The sequence below is a fragment of the Pagrus pagrus genome (genome assembly GCF_965226575.1).
Source record: "Pagrus pagrus genome assembly, chromosome: 19".
Classification (NCBI taxonomy): Eukaryota; Metazoa; Chordata; class Actinopteri; order Spariformes; family Sparidae; genus Pagrus; species Pagrus pagrus.
Window position 1 is genome coordinate 24177121 of NC_140203.1, and position 19903 is coordinate 24197023.

Sequence of the window (19903 nt, forward strand, 5' to 3'; positions counted from 1 at the left end):
TAAACAGCTGTGTAGCCTTAAGAAAACCACTTATCAGTGAGGCTCATCTGAAAAAAGGCTTCAGTTTGCTAGGCAGCACAAAGATTGGATTCTGGATCAATGGAAAAAGGTCATTTGGTCTGATGAGTCCAGATTTACTCTGTTCCACAGTTATGGGCCCATCAGGGTAAGAAGAGAGGTGGATGAAGTAATGCTCCCATCATGCCAAGTACCTACCGTACAAGCCTGTGGGGGCAATGTTATGATCTGGGGTGGATTTAGTTGGTCAGGTCTAGGTTCAGCAATGTTATGTGCCCAAAAATGAGGTCAGCTGACGACCTGAATATATATTTTTCCTCCCTGATGGCACGGGCATATTCCAAGATGACAATGCAACGATTCATCGGGCTCAAACTGAAAGAGTGGTTCAGGGAGCATGAGACATCATTTCATACATTGATGGCCACCACATGGTCCAGACCCGAACCCCTCTGAGAATCTTTGGGATGTGCTGGAGAAGACTTAACGCAGTGGCTCGACTCTCCCGTCATCAGTACAAGATCTTGGTGAAAAATTAATGCAACTCTGGACGGAAATAAATGCTGTGACACTGCATAACCTTATCAAAACGATGCCACGATGAATGCTGCTGTAATCAAAGCTAAAGGCGGTCCAACAAAATATGAGGGTGCGGGACTTTTTTTTGGCCGGCAGTGTATTTTTGAAGCTTGTCAGACGTTTATGGAGGCCAGAAAAGGAAAATGAATAGATGTCAGTTGTCAGTGATGAAGTCACAATCCTATGAGGATTAAATCAAAATATGAAAAGAGTCATACATTATGTAACTGAAAAACACAGAATATGACTATGAAAATATTTATTTCAAAGGTTTAATGAATGGACACAAGATGTGCTCTACATCACTGTGAAGTCTTATGTGAGTGAATGAGACCTGGACGGTTCAAGTTTTAACATCACACAAGCTGCTACAGGGACCATGACTGGCTCCAAAGCTGGTCATGTCACAAAATCATGCTCGTACACACTTGTGTCAAACTCAGATTCACTGTGAAATCATCTTCTGCAGGTGAATGTGAAACAGCCTTCATGTGACAAACTCTACACATTCATCATTCTGCAGAGTGAAGCTCAAACATCAGTCATGAACAAGAAGAGAAACCCATGCTGCACACAGGAGCAGAGTGTAGTGGAGGGGGGGAGTCGTTCACAGTTATTCAACCACAGATGGTTTCACTGAAATAACTCAAATCTCTAATTTAAAGAAATATCTGAACCAAATATGTAAAGGCAAAGATGAAGTCTTTCGTCTTTTTCTTCTTTCCAGCCTTCAGGAATCATCTCACGACCCCTCAGATTTATCTTGTGACCCTTTGAAACGACCGGGCCTCAGCTGTATAAGTAATAGTTCAACTGGCTTCTTCATAACAGTAAAAAGCACCAGGGTCAACTATCTCATGATGTGGTATCTCTCAGAGGCAAGTTTTTATTTTTTTATTTTACTTTTTATACTACTTGTACTTTTAGTGAGTTGAATGTTTGACTTTTACTTGTAAAATAGTACTTTCAAGTGCAGTATTACTGCTTTTATACATAAAGGAGTACTTCTTTCACCAGTGTTTAAACTGCATCTTCCTCCTGACTAATTAGAAAAGATGCTACAGTGAGCCGTCACCAAGGTACATACGAATATTACACGTCTTCTTCTGTCAGTTCCTGTTCAGAGCTGAAAGGTGCATCGTACCACATTCAGCCTCATCAGGAAAACAACTGATTTCTATGTAAAGATGTAGCTGCATGACGTCACACTCCCTCCGTGTGTGTTCTCATCGGAGCCTCTCTGTTCTTTGTTTTGGTGGCTAAACATGGCTGCCTGGTCACAGACCTTCTCACATTACAGCTAAACGATACAGTAAAACATGAGTGTCATATGTACAAGACAACTTTTACAGGGACAGTTAAATAAAAACATGCTGGCTATATCTCTACCTACAGAAAGCATTTAAAACAGTTTTATACATTATGGAGACTCAACAACATCACTCGGCTTGTATACTGTATTTCAGTACATTTCCAGATGTGGCTGCTTGTGTAGTAACAGACACAAGGCTTTTACATTGAGCACGAGGTGGGTGCAGGAAAATGACACACACATATATATATATATTCTGTTGATTTGAAATATGTGATTGATATAGAACACACAACATTTAACAGACTCATACACAGTAAAGATATTTCTTGAAACATGCTGAGATGTCAAAGTTAAGAGCACTTGAAAGAGTACAGTAACATTAGTGATGGCTACCAACAGGTGATGCGTTGTGAGTTCATACATGTGCACCATATGTAGCAATAATAGACACGTGAGAGACAGGTGGAACGGAATGTCCAGTGAGGTCGAAGGCTGGATTAACATCCAGGTGAGCAGACAGCTGCAGACAGCGAGGGCAGGACAGGTTGTGTGATGGATGGAAGAATAACCAGCAATGATAGCAAAAAGCAACCATGATTTAACACTATGTTTTAGTTAACTTAAATAAATGTTGGACAGGTGTTACTTTGGTTGACAACACGAGTATTGCTTAAAAAAAAGAGAGATTTCCAGAAAAAGGCACACATCAATTGAGAAGATAATAAGGCAAAGAGTCAGTCTTCAACCAGTGAGTGGTGTAATCCACCTGGCCCCTAAAATACAGATTTTTAAAAAAAGAAAGAATTTAAAAGAACAAATTACAACATGCCTGGATGCCAGTGACAACCAAAAACACATTAAAAACAGTTCTATTTCAACTTGTTTCTGCATATACATTATAAAGTACTGTTTTGTTAATACAGGAAAGTGGCTCAGCTCGTTGAAACCCTTCTAAAAGCTTTTTATACATGACAAGGTCAGCATATGATCATGCAGAAATAAAGTACGCTGCAGTGAGTGAAGGAGTAGCACAGCAGCGCAGGTGGCTCTAGCTGTGGTAGAGACGTATCCGCTGGGATATGTTGCTACGACACAGAGGGCAGTTCTGCAGAGCCTCGCTGCAGACCTGACAACAGCATACATGACCGCAGGGCAGGAAGATGACCTGAGCCTGGAGACACAGAGACAAGACGTGGTCAGTCCTCTGGATGAGTGCGAGTATATGTGTGATATGTGAACAGTGTGTTAGTTTGCTAAAGTTTGTCTAAAGTCTGAGGCTCTGGCCACCCCCTCAGACAAAATCAAGACAAATGTGATTTGGGGGGATATAAACAGGAGGTACAATGGTGCCAAGGAGTCAGTGTCTGTGTCCTATTTTTACACACTTTTCTTTTTAGATTAATTAAATGGTACATGTTCTAATTTAGTTTTGAAGGATTTCCTAAAACCTCCCACAGTAACTGTTAGAATCTACGTCCACTCAGTTTCATTAGTGATACATTCGCTATGACGTATTAGTGAAGTGTTACATCTACAGTTATTAAAAAACATTTTGTTGTCTTGATTTGAAAGATTCAGTTTGAGGAGGATTGTTGTCAGTTCATGTCACGAGTAATGGTGAAAAGGCACATTTGCTGTGACCTTTGACTGGCAGCTGGAACAGACTGACGCTCTATGGTGAGGCGTAAATTGAGTTTCATTAAACTTGTTATTATTCACCAGCATCACTGATGTTATCACTGACAGGCATAGAGCCGCTGCACGGGAACTTTCTATCTGTACAATGTGAAGCATTGCATTGTGGGATTGTTGGCACATGCCATGAACACATTTTGTTCCATTGTTGAGTTTGAGTGCACGTAGTTATGGACAGATGTGCACACTCAGAATTTAGACACTCATATAAAAAGGTGGACAGTGAATATAAAGTGTAACTAGACTTCCTTTTTCTATCACCAACGTTTACCTTTTGGAAAATCGGCACCATTAAACAAACTGAATGAACTATTAGCAGTTCCTGTTTGCAGTGAACCTGTGGTCGTAGAAACAGTTTTCACTGGGTTACTTAGATAGTGACGAAAACTCAAAAAAATGAATGATAATACAATGAAAATGATGGTTCTCAACAAACAGTAAAGGACACTTGGCTGCTGTAGGCAGAGGAAATAAAATAAATGAATACTGCACTGAAAGACAACTGCTGTATTCCTTCTGTATAGTTTTAATGTTGCCTTCTTGAAAACTATTATTCCCACCGAACAGATGAGTTTAGGCTGCATTTGTGATATCAGTTCATTGCTGCTGCCATCTGTGCAGCTGAGATTTAATTTGGTTTTGACAAACAAAACAGGACCCAGGACAAAGCCTTGAATTTCGTTGTGTTATGTACCATTGATGTCACGCTGCTGGTGTGAAGTCCAGGTACCACATTCATGAAACAACAGTAACAAATGTTGTGTTGATTATATTCTCTATTATGGAGAGTGTTTTTCTTACCCCAGTCTCCATGCAGACCACACACTCGGAGCTTCCTGGTCCCTCCACAGGGCTGGGGGCTGACGGGGTGACGGGGGTCCCCGGGGTGGTTGGTGTGCTGGGCATCTGGAAGGCTGAGGTGTTGGAAAGAAATGGAGGGGAAGGGGACGGAGCTGTGGGGGCGGCTTCAGCCTCCTCGTCCTGCTGGGGAGCCTTACAAGCTCCTGGTAGAGGAGAAAATCAAACGGGTCGGCTTTTCATTGACTTAATGAGTTTCAATGCCTTAACCATCATCCTTCGTCCTTGAAATGGTGCATTGTTGCTATCTAAGCTTTAATCCATTTGTAAAATTTGCCACTATGTCAAAATGTTGGCCTTTTCATGACTTTATTGACAGGACTCACTTTTCCTACTAGACCGGAGGAAACATTGCACTCGCATGTTAAATATCCCTTTTGTTTTCATTTTTTTTTATTGTTCTACGGTCTGTATCAAGGATTAGTTCATCCATAAAGAAAATAAATTCATTAATTGACCTTGAAAATCACTGATCATTTTTTACCCTACTACTGGGTATTTTGGGGCCATAATTAAAACTTGAAAATAAAAATAATAAAGAATAAATCATGAATATTCAACCCGACCATATAATGTAGTTCGGGGACAACACCTGATTTAACTGTGACGTCAATAATAAACTTAGAATTGGATTTACACATGTTTGACAACAGAAACTAAACATTATGAGATGACAGATTGTTGAGACTTCACATATCACATGTTGTTTTGTGGCCACAGATCATTCACTCACACATCATACTCCATTTGGCAACTTGTTGTATGTAGTATTAATGTATAACAGAGAGATACTGGATGTGTGTGATGTACCTTCAGGATAGTAGTCCCGAGCCCATTTCAGAAGAGCTTTCTGGATTCCTACTTCATTGATGCCAAGCTGACAAAAGAGAAATGGACAATGCTGATTATTCTGCACATCAGGGACAGTTACACCTACATTCACATTCACAAACTGTAAACACCAGACTGACATCTTATCAACTTTTAAGCTGACATGGCAGAAATGTTAGCATTCATTAGTGTCCACTGGGAGAATTTACTAGATATTCCCTCTCTCTTCAGCTCTGCTTTTGGTCCTAACCCCAACAGTCGCCCAGAGATGCTAACGGCTGCCCAGAGATGCTAACGGACTGAAACATGAATTGAAACTAAAAATAGAAATTCAGTCTGACTTTTAGGCTGGTTAGGCACAGTTTCATGAAGGACATAAGATGGCATTTTTTTGTGCTAGTTACAGTATGTAGTCAGGTGCCAGCTGACAGAAACATGTTATTAATGATGCCGCAGACAGACCTTTTTGAGGTCGGAGGAGTTCATGTGGCGAAGGGCCTCAGTGGTCACTCGGTGATGAGCCAGGATGGGCAGGTAGTGCTGACCTGACAGTTTACACAACAGGTTGACCAACTCTTTCTCCACGCCGGCTTCCTGCAACCAGATTAGAGTTTAGGAGCAGCACAGTTTGGTTTCCACATGTTATGCCTGTCCTCCCTGCTCTTTACCGTACCTGCATGCGCAGTGACAGAGGCTTGGCATCCAACAGTCTCTGGTACTGGATCATCCAGTAGTTCTGCTGATTGGACTCAGACTTCCGCTCCATCTCCGCCTGGAAGACACACAGTGATTGTTGATCTCATTTAACCACTTGACCTCAGAATAAGAAAGACAACAGGGGAGAACAGACTGAATGTTTCAGTGCAAATGAGGACTAACTGATGCGTGTGAACGACTGAACAGAAGGCAAATGTCTGCAACCACTAGCAGCATTCTGATAAGCTGTAAAAGAGGACAGCATGAGATGCTAGCCCTTTTCACACAGAGACGCCGCATTATCTCCGCAACGAAGGCTCGCCATTTCTCTGCCTCTGAGTGAAGGATCTGTTTGGCTGTCAGACTGTGAACACCACCAGACCGACACACCCCTGATCCGCGTCTCCGGCTTTTCCCATTCACACAGACGCTGGCTCGCCTCTGCTGCAGCTCTGATACTCAGAGCCGCAGTGAAACTGTCCCCCCTCTCCGCATCTGTAACTTTCACCCAGCCGGCGAGGCGGAGTATCGGCACATGATTCCGGCGGTGAAAGGGCAGTGTGGATGGGGCTGCTGCTTGATACTGAAAAGAGAAGTTTCCTCACCAGAACCTGTCGCAGCTCCTGCTCTCTCTGGTCCCTCTGCTTGAGCAGCTGCTGCAACAAGTCACTGAGAGCTGTGCGCTGCTCCACCAGAACCTCCTGCACACACACACACACACGCACACACAGACACACCATCATCATGTAGAGTGACGATACACACTCATCAGTGAATACTGTTGAAAGACTACAAAATGAAGCAGGCTCTGACATAATTAATATGATGAGTATGAGTGTATCTAATACTCTTCACTCCTGATTATTTTCTTGAGCCTCATTGTGTAAACAGTTGTTGCCATGGAGCAATGACATGAAATGATATTGTAATCAACAGGAAGAAGAAAAAAAAAATCAGGTAAATGTGGGAGGGCAAAGAAAGAAGGCGGTGACACCTACCTGCAGGTTCTCAGCATCCAGATTGCGTCTTTTAATCTCCAATTTAGTCAGCTGCTTTAATTCACCCTCTATGAGCTTGATCTGGGGACAGTGGAGGAGCAAACATGAAGCTAGCAGGAGAAGGGACATGCTGCTGAACGCAAAAAGTGAAATCATTGATGAAATGATTTTCTGTCTGCGGGTTGTACTACACAGGTTTCCTTGGAACCTGACTGGTGACCAAAAAGTCAAAAACATTTACTTCAAGAGGATGAGTTAAAATGAATTAGTAATGGACGGGCTGCGAGTGAAAAAAGAACAAAACTAAAGAAGAAATGTCAATAATGCCCAGAGTCAGCAGCATTTAATTTCATCTTCATCTTTAACAGAGGAACTTTATCTCTTCTAACAGCCAGTGAAAAAAACAAACCTCTCACAGCTCTCCATTAATTGAGTTCTGGCCACTTGGAAGCAACATAACAAGCTGCAAACACAACACTGACTATATACATTTTAAGTTGATGTAGCAAACAGTGGCCTGTTCAAACATCCAGCAGACACAGAGCAGCATCAGGATTTGAATCCAGTCTTCATTATCTTGAAACAATGAAATTAAACAGGCTTTGACGTTCGGGAAAACTGAGGTTTCCCACACATTCTTTAACATCAAATTCAAGGACTTTTTAAGGACTTTCCAGGCCTAATTCAATTAGATTTGACACACAGATCCGGGTTATTTACAGCAGATATTGAAACTACGAGCTACAACAACTAGATTCAACTCTCAGTGTCACTGGCCTCTGTCACAATTTAAAAAGTAAGGCATAAAGAGCGACACAGAATGTGAACTTGAGGAATGAAATACAGAATCTATTCCTGTAAAGAGTGATAAGAGTGTGCTTCTTCACTGACTGAACAGAAACATGAATCCACACGCTCTACCATACAGTTTATCATGTTATGGTGAGCTCCATTCTATCAGTACCATAAAAAACAGACCCCACTGACAGGTTTGACTCTAACCCCACCCATCTCCACACGCCCACACAGACCTGGTTGCGGATGTAGCCGTGTACAGCGTCTTTCTGCAGCTGCAGAGCCTGGAACGCTGCTTTCTGTATCTCCTCCTGCAGTGAACAATCAGAGGACATGACAGTGCTGATTCACGCTGTCTCAACAAGCTCTAATGACCCTGGTGTTAACTACAGCAGGCACTCGGGCACCACATACCTCCTGTAAGATTTGGGCGATGGCTTTAGATTTGTCCAAAACCTGGAGGGACAGCATCTTATCAAACTTCCTGTCCAAAGTCTCCATACTGTTTGTAAGACAAGGGAAGAGAAACCACACTAATGTTAGTATAGATCTGCTCAGACCTGGTGTTTGTGTGGCTTTATGTTTATTTGTGTGTGCATGTTTGACCTTCTGCAGGCCTCAGACACCAGGCTCTGTCGGCGAACATCACTGGCCTCCTGCAGGAGGCCCATGGCACAGCTGTCCGACAGCATCTTCTGCATGGCCGCTACAACACAAAAAGAGGAAAAGAACATCTGTTGTGAGGCAGACTATACGATGTCTTGGATTCTGGTTGATCATTATACTGTAATATGTCATAAGTGTCGTCTTTTCCTGGTTTGAAAGACTTATTACATGTTATTGTGTTCATTTTTAGTCATATACAGTGCCTATGAGGAGATTTCAAAGTATTGAGAGATGTATTGTGTATCTGACAAAGTGTAAAATATCACAGTGTTATTTTGAGGCCATATTGCCGAGCCTTAATTACTGCTTACCTGCCACCTCCTTCTTCCTCAGTGAGTTTGCTTCTTCCTGCGTGATGGCAGCCAGATGCTCCATACGGATCCTGAGGAGGACGTCAACAACAATTTTACAGTAAAGGGGAAAGAGAGCAAAACCTGCCAGCTTCACAGCTCACCCAGCTACAAAAATGAAGCACACACCAAAGCCCTTTCTAAACTCTGTCAATCAGTAACATTCATTTGACAATTTCACCAACAGTTACGAGCTAAAGAAAGAAATATCTCCAGAAGGAGACTATGGGACAGACATGATGACGTTACATCAGCACCAATCAAGACACCACTACACTGACTGTGAACCAATCACATTACAGCCAGGCTAACTTTCACAGATTGGACTTTCTAACAACTAATTCATTTATTCATTCATTACATTTTTTGAAATTTATGTTTCCACTCCAGTATGCTGCTGTTCTTGAAGGCCTCTTGTGTCGTATAATCCTGCACTCTGTGCAATTTACTTGGAAAGTGCTCTATAAATAGGCTCAGCCTGGTAAGTGGAAAACAATTGGATGAGTGCTGCTGTGTGCTGGAGTGACTCATATACTCTGGCTGTAATAGATCTGGATGGTATGGATCAGTAGTCTGTCCACTCACCGATCTTCCTCCATGGCTTGAAGAAACTCTGCACTTTTCTTCTGCCTAGAGAGAGTGAAATAATAAAACTATAAATATAAATAAATAAAGCTATAATGTGACACAGAGCTGCAACTATTAATCTTTTAGTTCTCAACTATTAAATTCATTGCCAACTATTTTGATAATTAATTGGTTTGAGTCATTCTTTAAAGAAAAAAATCCTCAAAACTCTGTGTGTGAGTGAGTTTATATGTTGGTGTGTGCTGGACACACGCTGTTTTTTGAAATAACATTTCACCTTCTCCAGCTGTATTCATTTTCTGATTTCTTTCCTCCCCTATGACACTGAACTGAATATCTTTGGCTTGTGGACAAAACAAGACATTTGAGGACGTCATCGATGGCTCTGGAAACATTTTTCGCCATTTTATGACGGAACAACTAATCAATTACTCAAGAAAATAATCTCCTGCCTCACAGATACACCGACTCAACGCACTATGTAGCCACTTCCTTCAGGTCCTACCTGTTTTTGTCCATCAGCATGTTGCTGACGCGGCTGCTGATGCCGTCTTCAGCTTGTCGGACTTTCTCCAGCACCAGCAGCCTCTCGGCCTCCTGAGCCCTCTGCTGCTGGTTGACCCCCTGCTCCACACGCTCCTGCTCCTACACATCAGACAGATAAACACACTAAGGTTTAGTGTCAGCCAATAAATATCAGGTGAAGTTTAAACAGTACATGGCAGAATTTGTGTGAAAAACAAACAAACTAAAAACCTCTAAAAACTGTGCTGCTGGTGACAGAAGTCATTGTAGCATGTATGACAATATGTAGCCTACAATGTGCGTCTGATTTACAATTCGCTATGCAGACCAGTCTGAGGCTGGGTTTAAATTCTTACGGCCCACAGAATAATAAATAGACAGGATATAAGTGCCCCTCTCCCATAGATTCTTCCTTGGTGACCTGGTGACACTTGTTGTGGGGGTTGAGCGGAGAGGCGGTGGTATGCCAGCAGTTGATTAAAATCATTTGGCTAATAAACGTTGTCCGTCTTGGCTGGCTCACCTTTACCTTCTGCAGTTGGGGTAAATAAAGGCCCTGGACACTGTATGAGGACGTACGGTACCTAGTGAGCATGCTGTGTACCTGTCGGACCGAGTTGAGAATGTTCGCCTTGCGGGAGTTGTTCATGAGCATAAGCTGGGTGTGCTCCTTTTGCTTCTCCTCCAGGTGCCGCTCGAAGGCCAGCTTCTGCTGATTCTTCTCTTCCTGAAGGACAGAGAAACAAGTCCGATACTTAAACTATACGATATGTGTACATGGCATGTGCATGGCAACTTACACACTCTACTACAAACTTTTTTTTAAAAAAAAGGGTTTTGTTTATTTGAAAATATTGATTAGTGCAGCTTTAAGTACAGGCAGGGGTATTCTCTCAGCAGTTACTGAAGAAAAACAAGGTATTCCAAAATGTATCCCTGAAGACACTGTTGATGGAGGGACTGTGCAATCTAAAGTCCACGGGGTAGGCCAGGACCGAGGCTGCTGGTGGGCAGGAGATCAGGTGAAAGCCATGGATATCTAACGATGTCATGTGTGCAACATTGAAAGGGCAGTGTGAATGGGGTTAGTGTTTGTGTCGCTGGAGTCTCGCACCTTTCTCTTCTCGTAGTCGCTGAATTTGTTCTGCAACAGAAAGTGACGAAAGACTGAATGAGACTTCCAGGCAATTCAGTATAAACAACAATTAACAAGGTCCAAGTAAAGAGCACCACATTCTACTCCTGAGTGTAACTGTCACACATTGTACCTGCCAGGCCTCCTCCAAGCTGTCCAGACAGTCAGTCTGTTTGCCACAGTCAGTCTCCAGCACCGGCAGGAGATACTGGGATGGGGGGCAGTACTCCTCTCCCAGCTCTGAAAACAACACAGTCAAATACAGGTGCCCATGAATATTAAGACTTACATTTTATTAATCAAAGGGTAAATTCCTTTTCAGAGCACCGTACCCGCCACACAGACCAGTTTGATTTTAACCTTCATTTCCACGGATGGATTACCACTCTTTCCACAACTCCTCCAGTGTGCTGCACTAACGTGGATTAATGATCAAACTACCACACTATCAAAAGAACTAAAAGAAATACATAAGAGTTGTACCACTGTACTGGCTGACACTACCACTGTGTTGCTTCAATACAACTGAGGTATATGATTCTTTGTTTGCACAGCTGTGACTACGAAGGCAATGTATATGGGAACGGGCATGTCATCCAATGCAACAGTACGGCTGCTTCATGTGTTTTTATAGTTTTTGGATGAGATCAGCCTTATGCTTCAGTACTGCAGAGTTGTGTAGGATTTCAAATACACAAACATTTTATCATTTCAGTACACATTATTCATTATGATTACTTTAACGTTCATACTTTAATTTTGGATGTCTACTTGAAAATGTTGTCATGAATTAATGTTAACAAGACTAGGTCAAAACCTAGTACAAGGCTGGACCATGTCTGTCAAGGTGCCTTCAATGTGGACAGTTCGTTACCGGGGCAGTCAGCGGTAGAGTTTACAACATAAGTTCCTGGATGTGAGATACTCATGTGCGGAAAAACAGCAGAATATTCCTTTATCAGCATGCGGTAATTAAGAAATGAGTGGAGTTACATTACATTCACCAGTTATAATCATAGATTTCTTTTTTTATAAATATTTGACTAATTATTAAGCTGTAGCCTGAAATATATGTACTGCTGAGATCTACTGATTAAGAGAGATGAACGGCTGAAAAATGCTGAAAGGCCTCCTGTGTAGAGGTGCCTTCAGATTTATTAAATACAGTTCAATAGAGTGCTGCAAGAATGAGTCCTAAAACCCAGAAATCAGTTAGCATTTTTGCACTTAGTGTTCCCTCGTCTCAAAGTCTGTGAGTTTTTGAATGGGTTTTCAGTTAAATGACTGAAATAAGGTGTGCGGTTACCTCAGGCTTAGAAGATATTCTCGTTTTGTTCTACGACATAAAATACATGATTAAAATGTCCCACAGTTTAATTATAAAGCTCTTCCGTGTGTTAAAAACAGCGGTTGATAACAAGTGTCTAAATGAGACTACAGAGGTCGTCTTGGACATTAATCGTCATCACAGCAAACACAGAGACTCATCTACTCACTAGTCCGTCTTTACAGGCCGACTCTAGTTACAAACTATTCTAACTCTGACTTTACAACTGGTACATTGATCAGTTTATAGAAAACCTGCATAGTAATTGTGTAGTAAGACGCTTAGTGGTGGTGACGTTTAAGTCATGTGACCATGATGTCGTCTGTTTCTAACATTAGATTTTTACTGCTAGAGATTTCATTTAAGCTTCAAAAATCCCAAAGTGGAGTTCATCTGTCAAGATTATCTTGATGAACACAACCTGTAAGTATCAGAAACTTGTGTTTGACATTATTTTCTGCAATAATCAAAAATCCAATTTAATAATGGAGTTAACCTCACCAGAGCAAAGGAAGCGTTGGATGCTCTCTGTGCCCTCTGTACACACAGACACGGATGGGTAGGTCATCATGGCAGCATCAAGTGTAAAGCTCTGTCACAGCACACAAACACAGGGTTTATATACAACCATATCTTAGTGTTTAGCCTTCCTGTGTTCAAGTTTATTTCTCAAGACACACACCTCGAGGGTGCGGATGTAGGCCAGAGTTTTGGGCAGCTGGACGATGGTGTTGTCGCTCACGTCGAGGGTGCGCAGGCTGCTCAGAGAACCAACTACTGATGGCAGCTCACTGAGACAGTTACCTGTACAGACATACAGTGACGGGCAAAAAAATTAATCAGTGTCTTGTGACTTGTACATGTCATCTCACTCATGGAGTTAACAGGAAGCTGTTTGCATGATACCCTTCAAATTGAGCGTCTGCAGAAGCCGCAGATCCCCGATGGAGTCTGGAAGGCTCTTTAAACGGTTCTTCTCCACATTTAGAATCTGACAGACACACAACACACACATGGATGGTGAGTAGCTTTCATTCACTCCTTCATTTCCTCTGTATCATGACTCGAGGTCAGAATAGTATTACCTGCAGTGACGTCAGCTTCCCAATGTCCTCTGGAAGACAGCTGAGCTTGTTGTTGTGCAGATCCAAAACCTTTAAAGGCCAACAGATTCAGTCAAGCTTTTCTGTCTTAGTGATGCAGCAGGGCTCAGAGAGAGACCAAAGACAGCCACCATTATCTTTACAAAAGTCCAAAATGAATAAGTGGTTTGTAATGTTTACTGTAATAACAGCCACTTAAATGTCCCATTATGCTTGTGTCTAGCTTACATCACCTTTAAAGTGGAAAGAGTGCTGACGTCACATCCTTTGGGCAGCAATGACCTCAGCTCATTGTGATGGAGGATAAAGACCTGAAGGAGAGTAACAGAGGACACGTCTGACTGCTGACTGTACAACCAGTGACACACACTATCCTGTGTGTGTGTGTCTGTGTGTGTGTGTGTGTATTAATGTATAAGGTGATGTATCACCAGTAATTCTTGTATACAGTAATCACTGGTGATACAGTAACACTGAAGCTTAAAGCACATTGAAGTATGTAATAGACACAAACAGGTATGTTACTGGAGATGTCTCCATGTTACCCCCTTACCTTCTTCTGTAGCACCTTGCAAATGGAAAATGCACTTGAGGGAGCCTGTAACAGAACAAACCTTAGATTTAGATAAATAATATATAAGCATAGTGCCAAAGGAAAGGCCTACCAGACTGGAAGGTAAAGCAGTGGAAATATTCTTAATATAGTGAACACTCAAACTGCTATTTATTTCTTAGGTGGCCTAAATACTGCCGACCCCACGCACTGCACACGGCAGTACAACGCTAAGCTACCTACACCGGCACTGCTGTTACAAACTGAGGCCCAGCTACTGTTGGTACTACAGTGATAGTCACTACCTCGCACAACCCCACTTAAAAAACTCCCAACAAACCCTTTAACAGTGCCATTGGTTCAACTCAACTCGTTTTACAACAAAGTGGATTTGGTGTTTTTTAATCTATTTATTCACCTTCAAAGGTTTGACAAGAAACATTCGTTATACTAATAATATAATAATTGTTGCCAGTAACATACTCACCTCTGAGAGCTCACAGGCAGAGATGTCCAGGATGTCATCAGCACCTGCCTCCTTAGACTGAAGAATGAGGAACAGTTATTGAGATATTCCTTCTTTGAGATGGCGAGGAAACATAATGGTGTGCTCACAAACTTACACACCAAATACACATAAATACGGGGCGAGTCAGTATTATCGTACAGGTTGTTGACGCAGCCCTCAGCACTAGCACCAAGGTGTTCTAAAGCTGTGAGGTGGAGACTGGAGGTTAGCTGGGAAACACTGTGACATAAACACGCTCTTCTTACCCGGCACAGCTGATATTCCAGTCTCTTGTGGGACTCCTCGCTGGGCTTCCTCTTTTTGAAGAACAGAGGCATCCTCAGTCCTGCCTGTTTCCCTCTCTGTCTGTCTGTCTGTCCGTCTGCTGGGTTTCCCTCCTGTTCCTCCACTACAACAAGAGCTGCTCCAGAGGACTGATGGACCGGTTGGAAAACACCGACGACCCTGCCCGCACACTAAAAAATTAAGAACAGGGTGATATTATGGACTAATCAGATGAAGTAATATAACTTGAAGTCATACTGCAATAAAACTTTTGAACTTCCATAACATGCAATAACTATAAACTATAATCAAAGGTGGAAATTATGTAGGGGGTAGTTGGTTTAATGAATTATTTGGCGACTTGGGGCAGCAGAAATAGCTGAAAACACACAATGCACACAGACATAATATCACCTTAAAATGTTGACAAAGGGAAAGTGTTAGCCTCCAGTTGCCTATTTACACCATCAGCAAGGTGAGTGACATTAGCATTTGTTTGAAGTCATGTTTGTGTCCACATGATGAATGTCCAAGAAAGTCCAATATTCACTCTCCTTTTAGCTCTAGTTTTGGTCTCCACCAACTCCTGAGAAACATGTATGGCTCTTTAGCTGCTAAATGCTCCACTTTGTTCACCAGCTGCTTGTGTGCTGTGTGGTGGCTGTGTTGCTGAGCTGCTGCTGCTGCTGCTGCTGCTCTTTCCTGTGTGTGTGTGGCTCCTGCCTGCCCTGTCTGTGAGTTTGACTTTGATAATCATCAATAAATATGATGACGTGATTTTCCTTTACCCCACTGAAAGAACCAGAAAGTGGGAGGGGGAAAGAGAGGAAGAAGGAAGAAAAAAAACTGCCCTTCACCTGTGTGTATTCTCTTCCTGTCTGTGACATATCCTACACATACAGACGTTAAAACTATAGTGAAACACTGCTATGATGTCAATGTGACTGTCTACAGGACGTCTCCATGTCAATTTATGCTGAGAACTGCACTTGTTGGAGTAAAAAAAGGCGAGACTCCGAATCTCTAGAGTCTAGATGAAGCGATGCTGCTGCCTTGCTTGATATACGTGTGAGCAGCGCGACCCATGCAGCCACTGTGTCTGCTCTAACCTGTTAATATGGACGCAGTCATTAAAAGCAAGATGCCAGTCCACGCACTGCTCACACAGCCAGTGTGGCCAGCCTGTTAGAGAGGAGACAGTGCATAGCCTAACCACCCTGTTTTAGCAGAGCTCCGCGTCCTACATGTTCCAAATGAAGAAAACTATTGCCTTCAAAAGTGAGATCTGCAGCACAACAAAATAAACCATAGAGGATAAAATGAAACAATAGAAATGTTTCTATCATCACATGATATATAACTAAATATCACACAGCTCAGGCAGAGTCCCCTGATAATTTATGTGGGCTTCTTACTACAAGTCATGCCTTATTACAGTTTGCGCGGTCATTTGACCCCTTCTTAAAGTAATAATATTAATGAGTGCCGCTTTACATTATTCAAATGTGTCAAAGCTAGTTATTCCCATCCATTCCAAGGCAGGCTGAATACAGTACATTAAAGATGTTTTACTGTTTTTATGTTTCACTTCTTCCAGTTTCTCCATTCTATCATGTCACTGCTGTGTTATCTGGTTTCTTACAGTGTTTCATGGTGATAGTGAGGCGCCTCTGGTATCATCACAAACACAAACACACATACATCAGGGTTTTCTCTGCCATTATAAGGCTTCAGGTGCAGCACCCTTGCTGTTTTGGGCACCACTTAACTCAACTGGGTGTAAAATCGAGACAATTGTACAAATTGTCTTAGTGGAGGACCGCCAAACCATCTTACAAATGCATCAAATACATCCATCCACCTCAGTCTTACTCAAACCAGGGGAAAACACTGCATATTTTACATTAAATAAAATGTTAACACCTAGAAACAAAAGAGCAAAGGGGCTATTTCATGCAGCAAATGACATATACTGTACTTAATGAATGGTCAGAGGACTGATCAGACAAGATGTCACCACCATGTATCTGCACAGCTTTCCACTTCTTCATTTTTTCATCCTTCAGGAAGCTCTCTGCTTTCTGATCAACTCTCAACCTGTTCTAAAGAAGAAGAAAAAACCTAGAGTGGCAACAAATATACAGAACTACAGATAGTCCAGCTTTGTTGAGCAAAGAGTATAAATCAAGACTACCTGCAGTGGCTACATGGTAAAAACCCAGCAGCATGTTTCCATTTCATTGTGGTGTGCAGGGAGAGAAAGAGTGAGCTTCATCTCTACAGCAACAAACCTCCTAGACAGGGTCAGTAATACAACTGCTTCACTTCTCCACTCATTTAAAATATAAGGAGAGCAGACAAAACAAAAGGGACTGTCGCAGTGACACAAACTGTGTGGTGAGATAATCTACTAAACTGTTTTACCACCGATAGAGCCAATATATCTCAGACAGCAAGTGCAGCCAGTCAAACTGTTAGTGCTGGACTGCAGTGTAGCAACACACAATAGAGATGAAACATAAAAAGCTGTAGTGCCTTGAGGTTTGGCATTGTGAGACTACTAAGTGGATTGTTGATGCAGAACCGGTTGCTCCCCTGAGCTGCAGAAAACATGCTTCAGAAAGAGTTGGTTCCGTGTATTATCTTGACATCGACACAAGTAGAAATAGACATCCATTAAATCTCCCACGCAATCAGCAACCATCAACCCAATGTGTGTGTGTCTAATGTGTGGAGATATACAAGCTTCAAAATATGTAATCTGCCTTGATTGACAGCAGTCAGCCTCCCACTGTCATGAGCCATGTGTCTGTCCCATCTCAGCACCTGGATGTTATGTTGTGGCGATGGCAGCCAGCCGTAGACCATCAGCTTATGTGGATTTAGTGAAAGTGACTGTGTACATGTTACAAGGGTGAGGCCTGTATTTTAGACACTTTCCTCCCATTATCTTATTAAAGCAACATTATATAGAAATAGTCATTATGTGTGATCTGGTGCTCCCCACAGTTTCTGAGTTCAACACCTCTGTGGTAAATACAAATCCCAGGTGTGTAACAGCTTTCACAGACGTTATGTAGGTGCTAACTACAAACACAACTCATGACATCATAATGTGATGTGTTGAAAACTTGTATGTTGATGTTAACATGTATGTAACGCTGTGATCCAACCCTCTCACTGAAGTTACATAGAGCAGAAACAAGTGACAGAGACACCATTCACCCTGTTACAAGACACTGTACCATCAACGTGACTCTGAAGCTGATAGTTTAAGGTCAGAAAGTGACATAATGTTGCTTTAAAGATCAGAATACGTAGAAATATTGGGTAAGTGAAGTGGGACATAGACAAACTGTGACACATCTAGGAGCAGGAGATATGGAGTGGAAAGGTTTCTTCCAAAAGGTTGAGAGGAGAATCAAATATACACGAATATTAAACTCATTTCAGTTATTCATTCATCTTTTTCAGTGACATCAGCAGCTACTGTGACTCCCTCACAAAGTCTCATGAGTGACTAAACTGAACCACTCGGTTTGTTGATAGTTAGCTGCACTATGAGACCATTAACGGAGCTGCATCTCGCTGTGCAGTCCTGTATTGATGACAGTAAAGCGGAAGCTTGTGTTAACACGGGCCTGTGGGTGTGGATGTAGTAGAGAGGAGGGCTGGTTGTAGCTAACAGACAGACAAACAGCGGAGCTAGCACACATAATGCCCAACGGTTATCAACCTCGCACCAACTTTCACCTTATAACAACCACCACAAAGCTACCTACGCTAACCCCAGTAGCAACACTGTGAACATTAGCTCGCTGTATGTAGCAGTGTTTCCTAGCGACACTGTGAAGGCTTATGATGTTAAGCCTCCCTATCATAACTTGCCAGTCCAGCTAACAAAGCTAGCATGTAGACAGTTAACTAGAGCAACGCGGGGAAGATGACCGCTGGGTTTCATACTCACAGGCTGACAGGCTTCACTCGCGGCACTCTGCTGCTGTGGAGCTGGGAGATACAGAGGGCGACTTCCGATGCTGGCCGGGCATTTAACGTGAGGTAGGCTTAGTGATAGGCCAAGTCAGTCGACAACACTAGAACTGAAATCGAAATTATATTCTGTTATACTCCTCTGCTTCATACAACAGGATAAATGCGGCAATATTCTTGGTTTCCACTGTGTGAGTCCTGACCAGCTGATTCATCTTCCTCTACAACGCCTGCTTAATGAAATCATAACAAATAACTGTCTTCTTCCTTTAGTTAGAAGCAGAGTGCAACCTGACTGCAACTAATGCATATCGCCCCCTGCAGGATGGAGTGTGCAGTGTCATGCCCTACAGGCTTCAGTAGAGGTGAATCAGTGTAGGCTGGTCACATTCATACGGAGGGCTTCCGTACATTCACACATTGTTTGGTGTGTAAATAAAAAGTTAACTCTCTACAGCTACCATTCTCCTCTTCACGTAGCCTACCATATATTCTTGCAGGCTACGTAAATGTAAATGAGCAGGTAGAAAACACTATGTGATTTGATAGTGGTTATAAGGAATTCACCATGTAAAGGGCACATGAACATTGGGTTCATGATGAGTTCACCCAAAAATGAAAATTCAGTCATTATCTCCTCTCGCCCATGCTGATCGTTGTTTGTTTATTTGCTTTTTATTTGTTTATCTAGGTGCTGTATCGTAGGCAACTGTGCTTGTTTTAGTTTCGTGAAGACGTTTCACCTCTCATCCAAGAGGCTTCTTCAGTTCTAACTAACTGGAGGGGAGTTGCAGGCCTTAAACTCTGTGTGGGAGTGTCCTTACAGAGTCGTTAAGGACACGTGAGAGCTCTGAGTTTCAGAGTGTTAGGGCCACTTGTGGGTTGTTTGTCAAACCGGCCTTTATGTGGGTTGTTAGGGCTAGGTGAGCCCAGGTCTGAATGGTTGTTAAGCTGTCTGGGGAGAGAACTCAGTACTGCATTGTAGGTGGGTGATAAGTAATGTCTTAGGCCACCTCCTCTGTTCAAAGACGGTCGTTCCAGTTTGACATAGATGGTTTCCTTTAGTCCTCTTTCAAATATTCAGTTGT

The 19903-nt window shown here is 42.4% G+C and overlaps 2 protein-coding genes across 3 annotated transcripts in view; one reads left to right on the forward strand and one right to left on the reverse strand.

Annotated features, from left to right (window-relative positions):
- Positions 1-2039: 2039 nt before the first annotated feature.
- lrsam1 (leucine rich repeat and sterile alpha motif containing 1) lies at positions 2040-18899 on the reverse strand. Its single transcript, XM_084382342.1, has 25 exons — positions 18793-18899; positions 14807-15016; positions 14520-14576; positions 14033-14077; positions 13713-13790; positions 13462-13530; positions 13283-13367; positions 13059-13180; positions 12878-12968; positions 11183-11289; positions 11029-11058; positions 10519-10641; positions 9895-10034; positions 9387-9431; positions 8763-8833; positions 8392-8491; positions 8200-8287; positions 8022-8096; positions 6991-7071; positions 6598-6693; positions 5970-6068; positions 5759-5890; positions 5276-5342; positions 4409-4611; positions 2040-3083 (listed from the first exon to the last, which is right to left on the reverse strand). The coding sequence occupies exons 2-25, from the start codon at positions 14876-14878 to the stop codon at positions 2961-2963; spliced, it is 2199 nt and encodes a 732-aa protein (XP_084238468.1). The 5' UTR covers positions 14879-15016; positions 18793-18899; the 3' UTR covers positions 2040-2960.
- Positions 18793-19903, forward strand: part of lmo4a (LIM domain only 4a) — a 28700-nt gene continuing 27589 nt past the window's right edge. Inside the window, exon 1 of one of the 2 annotated variants that reach the window (XM_084382343.1) lies at positions 18793-18884. The gene's annotated coding sequence lies outside the window, so the exon portion shown is untranslated. The remainder of the gene's footprint in view (positions 18885-19903) is intronic. The other variant, XM_084382344.1, reaches the window with a different exon arrangement.